Source organism: Condylura cristata, unplaced genomic scaffold, assembly GCF_000260355.1.
Source record: "Condylura cristata isolate star-nosed mole 26May11 unplaced genomic scaffold, ConCri1.0 scaffold00028, whole genome shotgun sequence".
Classification (NCBI taxonomy): Eukaryota; Metazoa; Chordata; class Mammalia; order Eulipotyphla; family Talpidae; genus Condylura; species Condylura cristata.
The window spans coordinates 2,358,943-2,366,570 of record NW_004567129.1 but is presented as its reverse complement, the minus strand read 5'-3'; the positions used below and the strand labels follow the sequence as shown (position 1 = coordinate 2,366,570).

General features: G+C 49.8%; 1 protein-coding gene across 1 annotated transcript in view; it reads left to right on the top strand.

Annotated features, from left to right (window-relative positions):
• The first annotated feature begins 3,729 nt into the window (after positions 1 to 3,729).
• The window catches only part of N4BP1 (NEDD4 binding protein 1), a 120,216-nt gene continuing 116,317 nt past the window's right edge, over positions 3,730 to 7,628 (top strand). Inside the window, exons 1-3 of the mRNA XM_004690323.2 lie at positions 3,730 to 3,772; positions 4,012 to 4,149; positions 4,275 to 4,402. Coding sequence (XP_004690380.2) covers positions 3,730 to 3,772; positions 4,012 to 4,149; positions 4,275 to 4,402 — 309 coding nt within the window. The remainder of the gene's footprint in view (positions 3,773 to 4,011; positions 4,150 to 4,274; positions 4,403 to 7,628) is intronic.

The following is a 7,628-nucleotide window of genomic DNA, read 5'->3' as shown; positions in this document are numbered from 1 at the left end:
TTCTTGTTTGGAAATTTTCACCAGATCTTCGGATCCTCCTAGTTTTTTTTTTGTTTGTTTTTTAAAGATTTGTCTGTTTATGCATACAAGAGCTGGGGTACAGGTCAGGAGGTATGGAGGGGGTGAAAGGATTCCTCAGAGACAGAATGGGGGGGGGGGCAGAAGAGGCAGATTTACCAAGGCACACTGCTAAGGGGAGCAGTGGGTGAGACAGGAGTGGTCTGCTGCACCATGTGGGTCACCTCCCTGACTGGGGATCGAACTCGTGCTGCAGTGGCTCCAGTTTCATAGTACTGCACTTTAGCCCACTATGCCACCAGGGAGGACCCCTCCTCCTAGTTTAAAAATCCCTTTACAACTGTCCCAGTCACTTACATCAGTCCCAAAGTCCCGTCCCCACCTCCTCCGAGAAGCCCCTAGGTGCTACAGTGATGGAATGTCTGTGACTTGCCTGGTCTGCTTGTAATTCCCAAGGATTCCTCCAGATTGGAGCACACAGTTTCTGTCACGATGTTGTCCTTGAGGAGTTTCAGCCCTTGGAAAGTGGAGCAGTGACAGGACACCTGGTCAAGTCCTCAGGTCTTGTGCAAGCACCAAGGGGTTGCCAGGATGGGGGAGGGAGGATGACTCCAGTCAGGGGCTGGTGCCGAGAGAAGGAAGCTCTGGCTCAGGACCTCGTCACTTGAGGCTGGTCCCATCGAAGGGCCTCAGCACTGTTTCCATTGGCAATGACAGATCACCAGGTCATTGTATCTATTAGAATCTGCGTTCAACTGCTGGCAACAGGCCAGAAAGAACTCAACTTAAACAAGGTAGGTCAAGTACAGTCTCAACAGAATCATCAGAGGCCCAGGCTTCTGCCAACTCTCCCGCCCAAAGTCCTTGTTACATGATGCCCATTCTCAAGGTTATTCATTATTCTCAAGGATATTCATCATCCACAGTGGCTGCGAGCACTCCCAGCATCCCACCCGTGGGCCCTAGAAGAAGCAAGGAAGACAGGAGTGAAGGGCACAAAGGTACATACCACTTAGAAGTTTGCTTGCAGGTGCTGCCTGAAAGCCTTTGCTCAGGGCCCTCTCTGGTGGTGCAACAGGTTAGGACACACATTGCAAGGAAGTCACAGCCGCTTCAGTGTGAGTTCTATCTCCAGTCCCGGAGGTGACCACATGGTGTGGCAGACCTCTCCTGACCCGCCCGCTGCTGCCCTCAGCAGTGTACTTCGTTGATCTGCCTGTTCTGCTCCCCACTCTGTCTCTGGTGAGTCATCTCATCACCCCTGCACCTCTGGCTTGTACCCCAGTTCTGGATGAATAAATAAATAAATCTTTTTTTTAATAATATAATAGTTTATTTTTATATCATTTTGTGCATTTTTCCATTTCAGTTGTAATCCTCATGGGCTTCCCATCACCAAATCACCCATGTGCCATCACTATAGTCCAGTGAACTTCCCTCCCCCCACTGTTACTGATCCCATTCCCCACTCCACCCCCATAAAATGTCTCTGCTATATAGTTGTTCATTATTATTATTATTTTCTTGCCTGGTCTATTACACTCCTGCTATGAGTGAAACCATCGGTATTTTTCCTTTTCTTTCTGGCTTATTTCACTAAGCATGATCTTTTCCAGCTCCATCCATGTTTGCTGCAAAAGGCATGTGTTTCTCTTTTTTGTTTGCTGAGTAATATTCCATTGTATATATGTACCTCATCTTTTTAATCCAATCAGCCACTTCTGGGCATTTGGGCTGTTTCCATGTCTTTACTATTGTAAATAAAGCAGCAATAAACATGGGGGTGCTTGTGTTTTTGTGTCTTTTGGGTAGATACCTAGGAGTGGGATTGCTGGGTCATATGGAAGCTCTATGTTTAGCAGTTTGAGGAACCTCCAAATAGTTTTCCATAGTGGTTGTACTAGTTTGCATTCCCACTAACAATGCAGGAGAGTTCCTTTTTCTCCACATCCTCACCAATATTTGTTGTTGCTAGTTGTTTGAAGATGTGCCATCCTCACTGGGGTGAGGTGGTATCTCATTGTGGTTTTAATTTGCATCTCCCTTATTACAAGTGATGTTGAACATTTTTTCATATGCTTGTTGGCCATCTGCACTTCCTCTTTGGAGAAGTGTCTCTTTAGCTCTTCAGCCCTTTTTTTTTTTTTTGATGGGGTTGTTTATTTTTGTTGAGTTTCATCAGTTCTTTGTATATCTTTGTGATCAATCCTTTATTGCTAGCTTTGTGTGAGAAAATTTTTTCCCAATCAGTGGGATGTCTGTTTGTTTTTTGAAATGTCTCTTTTGCTGTATAGAAGCTCTTTGAATTGATGTAGTAAATAAATAAATCTTCTAAAAAAAAAAAAAGCCTTTGCTCAAATCTCAGTCCCTGAATGCGAGGAGGCTGGGAAATGTGGTCATGTCACTAGATGCATTGTGACAGCATGACACCTGAAGAAAGGGGAGGTTTCAGGTTCCCTGCCACACCCAAGGAAGCACAGAGCTGAGCGGTAGAGAAGCAGCTCCGGAAAAGACTGAAAAGAAGTGAAAAGAGAAGACACAGAGTGGGAGACACGTGAAGCTGCGCTTGCTTTTTGGCCTTGGACTTGTACCAGGGACTTGGGGGAGACACTTGGGGGACATGGACAGAGACACGAGACAGGGACATGGTGAGACCCCATGGGGAAGCCAACAGTGGTGGCCTTTATCTGGCCTTAGGTTTTGCCTTTGAGTCTTTCCTCCCTGACTTGCCTGACCCCTTTGGCCTTTTCCTACAGGGCCCCACCAGGAGGTGTCTTAGATCTGTGGCAGGTTTTGGGGGCTCAGCAGTCCCGCTTCAGGCCGCTTTTTAGCTGCACATTGACCCGTAAGAGGATGGGGTAACTTTGGGTATTTCATAAGGAAACTGTTTAACTGTATTTTTTCTCTTCTCTCTATTGCACACTGTTACGTTCTTTTCTACTGAAGTTCTTATGCTCTTAGAGTGTTTGTCTTTATAAAGCAGATGGCAGAAACCACGTAGAGCAGGCAGGTTTGGGGAGGGGTCTCAGGGGGTCCCTCATTCCACCCACTAACAACATTAGCGCTTGCAATGAAGCCAAAGCACTGTGCCCAAGGGGAAGGAGGGACAGCCTACAGGAGCCACAGCCGCTGAGTGAGGGGTGTGGGTCTGCACCAAACCTGAAGGCGCCCCAGAAGCCCAGTGACTTTAGGCAAGACACTGCCTGCCCAGAGCCCCGCCCTTCCCTCTGGAAGACACAGCATTAGCCAAGCTGCCTCCTGAGGTCACTGAATGGAGGCCACTCCCTGAGGGCCACCTCACAGTTCTCCTAGTGCCGGGAAGTCAGTGTCTTTCAGTCTGGATTGAGAGGTGACCAAAAGTTTCTGTCTGGTTACCTGTGCTCTTGTCAATCTTCCTTGTCTGTCTCCCTCAACCTGGCAAATTGATCCCCCAGCTTCCTGGTCACTTTCAGGTATGAAATAACCTGGTCTCGTTCTGTCCAATTCTATGTGGTTGAAAACTGAAATCTGTGCCCCCAGGAAGCAGCCTCCCATGTGGCAGAGGCTACCGCACCCTTCCTCAGCCCTCATCATCTTCCCAGCACCCACTCCCGCCACAGTCATAAAGCCACCAGGTCACAAAGCCACCAAGTGTGTGGGGTGGGGTGGCACCCCCCAAGGAGAGACGTTAGACAGCAAAACCCCCATCTTGGCCCTGGGTGGACAATCAGGATGGAGCTGCGTCTGCCCGTGCCCCGGGGCCGCTTCAGCCTCGGTAAGACCTTGGCCCACCTGCCACATTAACCACCCTCTCTGGAGTCCCTGCCTTGGAATGGACACCTCCCTGGTCTTACTCAGCTTCCGGCACTGCATGCACCAGTACTGGGCAAGAACAGCTGTTCCCAGTTCTCTCTCGGATTCTGCTCTGCTCCAGCATCTCCTGCAGATGTTTAAACAGAAAGCAGGAGAGAGGCAGCAAACTGAGGCTGCTCAAGCCCTCTCTTTCCCTTCAAGTCTTGGGCACTGGAGTATTAGCTTTCTTGAGGGTTTCACGGCTAGGCTTTCGAGATGCCCTGTGCTGCCCGGACATGGGCGATGCCCTCCAGCTGGCCTGCCCTGGCACCCCTCTCGCTAGGCAGGCCATCTGCTTGGGTGAGTGCAGCTGAGGGTGAGTGGGTGGCTGCTGCAGCCAGTGGCCCCTGAGAAGCACCCACAGCCTGCCGCGTCCACCGTACAGGGTGCCACCATGCAGCGCCACTTCCCTGTCCTGCTTGCAGCTCCTCGGCCACCTTCAGAATCCCTAGACAGGAGCAGCCTCCAGCCCCTCCGTGGCTACATTCCCAGTCTGGAGACCGGCCAGGTGTCCGAGAAGTCTCCTTCCACTGGCAGCCCCAGAAGAACTCAGGTTGCATCAGCTCAGCAGGCATGAGGCCAGGGTGAGACGCTGGCTGCCCTTTCTCTATAGAGTTTCCTTTCGGAGTAAAGTTCCCACCGAAGAAGGAAAAGTCACCAGACTGATGACTCGTGATGCCTGTGAACCTTCATGCCAGGCTGGGAAGTGAGTTGGTGAAGGTGCAGGAGCATTTCTGCTACCTCTTGGCAACCCCAGGCAATACTCCACTGGCCCCTCTGGGGCCCTCAGGATGGTAGAAGATCTTGGTGCCCACTGTCCTCAGTTTGGGGCTCCAGAGAACCTTGGCAATAAGCAAACCAACCTTTCCCACAATTCTGTTACTGATGTTATTGTTACTTGCAGAGTCATCCCGAATATATTTACCTCATGGCCCCCTCCTTCAGGCAGTCCACCCGACTTACGCACTTGTGCCAACAAGGTCCGTCTCACCTTAGTGGTTCCACTCTAACTTCCTTGTGCTCCCCAGAGTCTTACTCAGCTCTGCAGCCTGAGGATCCCAAGCCTGGCTAACACTACAATGTCCTCTATCTGGCCAGGGGTGTGACTAGGCCTGGGTCAGAAGTTCTGAGAAGTTGCTGGAATGAAATTTCCTTGAGACATGTGGGTGCCCGTGCAGGTAGGTGTGTGTTTATGTCTACTTGCATCTATGTATACAGAGAAGTTCCACGGAGTACACGATTTATATTAACAGTAATTATTCTTACTGTGAGCCACTGCGCAGGGCACTTTGCATATTGTAATTCATTTAATTATCATAGCAACTCCATGCCAGATGTTATTATGCTTATTTTACAGATGAAGAAGCTTTGTTTTAATTGTTTACCTTTGGCCTGTACTAACTATTTAAATAAGTAGAGATGATGGATGGAGGAACAGAAGAACAGACAGGCTGAAACTTCTCCAGGTGGACCTAACTCACAACTCCAATTGAAATCCTCTATTTATTGTCCTAAGTCAATATGTACTGAGACTTTCCAGAAGTCCACTGAGAGCAGGGGGCTAGATGACCCTTTGGCCATGGACTGCCTACTGGAGCTTGGAGTTAAGCTCCCAGAGAACTGGTGCTAATCGCCCAGCTGGAAGGAGAGCACAAATGTCTCTGGGTGATAAACCCTGACAAGTGGCTCAGGAATGAGGTCTATGCGTCAAAATTACGCAAGGCCTGAAGAGGACACAGGACATCCCTCCAAACAGAGTTGAAGGAGCCAGACAAACTTAATAGTTTAAGGGGTGGCTCCCCCTAACTTGGTTTGCATGCAGGAAGGAGGGAAGGACTTTTACATCAATGTGATATCACTCGGTTGCAGCTAAAATCAAATGAGATCATGCCCATAAACTCCTCTGCAGTCTTCACAAAAAATCAAGCACCCCCCCCCAGTGCACTATTAATTCCAAGCTTGCAGATGGGTGCCAACTTCCCTGGGATGCAGCCATCCTGCTGAGCCATCCACAGAGCCAGACATGTGAGGGCCAGAAGGTCGTTCCTATTGTCTGGAAGAGACAAGACATCATACCCTGATTTGATGGAAAGTGAGGCTTCAGTGACTTCAAGAGTCACTGGGGATAGTGATGTGACCTTCAGCTCAGTCAGCTCACATTTCTAGGAATCGGTTTGTCCAGCTCCTCCCCCTTTCCTCCATTCTGAGCAAATGCTTCCTCTGGTATGGCCAGGTGACTGGGCCCCAGGTCTACCTCCTAACTGCTCCGCACCTCCTACTGTTATACAGTTGTCCTTGATGGCTTCCATCAGCCGACCTAGGTCATAACCCCAGCCCTGAATCAACCCATGAATAGAATGGAAGACCTCAGTAGCCCAGGAGGTGTTCCATGCCGATAAATCACGGGTGGGGAAGGGGTTGGGAAGAGTTGATTGAAGAAAAGGTGGGCCCCAGGAGCTGCCTAAGTTATATGAAATGGTAGAAATGGAAGAAACCTATGAGACATTTGCACCCCAGCCCTCCTTATAATTGCTGAGGAAGCTGAGTCCCGGGGAGCCCACTAGGGAATTGCAATAGGGCTGGATCAGACTCCCACAGTCTCCTGGCTCCAGGGTCATCCTAACCTCTCTGAGAGTAGGACAATTTTAATTCTCTCTCTTAAAAATTGTGAGAGAGGCCCTCCCTGGTGGCGCAGCGGGTTAAAGCACTGCACTAAGAAGCTGAAACCACTTCCACATGAGTTCGATTCCCGCCTGCCCCGGAGGTGACCACATGGCGTGGCAGATCTCTCCTGACCCATCCGCTGCTCCCCTCAGCAGTGTACTTCATCAATCTGCCTGTTCTGCTCCCCACTCTGTCTCTGGTGAAGTCTTTCACCACCCCTGAGTCTCTGACCTGTACCCCAGTTCTGTATGCACAAATAAATAAATCTTTAAAAAAAAAAATTGTGAGAGATAGCCCTCCCTGGTGGCGCAACGGGTTAAAGCACAGCACTGCAAGCTAGCCACAGCTACTTTAATGCGAGTTCGATCCCCTCCCCAGAGGTGACCTACACGGCACAGCAGACCTCTCCTGACCCACCTGCTGTTCCTCTCAGTAGTGTGCTCTGTCAATCTGTCTGTTCTGCTCCCCACTCTGCTTCTGGTGAATCCTCTCAGCCTCTGCTCCTCTGACCTGCACCCCAGTTCTGTACGCATAAATCTTTTTTTAAAAAGTGTGAGGGATGGAATCATCCTGAGTACACTATTGCAATGTAGTTTTACAAAATGCTAATCACTGGGGAAAATTGGATAAAGAGTTCACGGGATCTCTGTATTACTACTTATTGAGATCTCAATGAAAATTGCAATTGAAAGACTGAAAAGATCCTCAAACTGGCATGAAATTGTGTATCCAGTCAAGACAGCTCTGTGCTTGTTTTCCCACACTACCTTCTGAAACACAGAGGGAAATACAGAGACTGATAGAAAAAGCATTAGCATATATGTGTGTGCATGCATGTGTGTGAGGGTGGAGGGGAAGGGGAAGGGTATCCCTCAAAGCAAGCATCTCTCTGGATAAGATGGAAACTGGAGCGGGAGCCCTGGGCCATGAGTAGGTAGGGCGCGGGCAATGGAAGTCATGGGGTCTCTTCCACTCTGGGGCTGGGCGGGGAGAGAAGCTGGAGACACAGTCCCCACACAAGGACAGGACCAGAGACACAGTCCCCACGCGAGGCCCGGGCCAGAGACACAGTCCCCACGCGAGGCCCGGGCCAGAGACACAGTCCCCACGCGAGG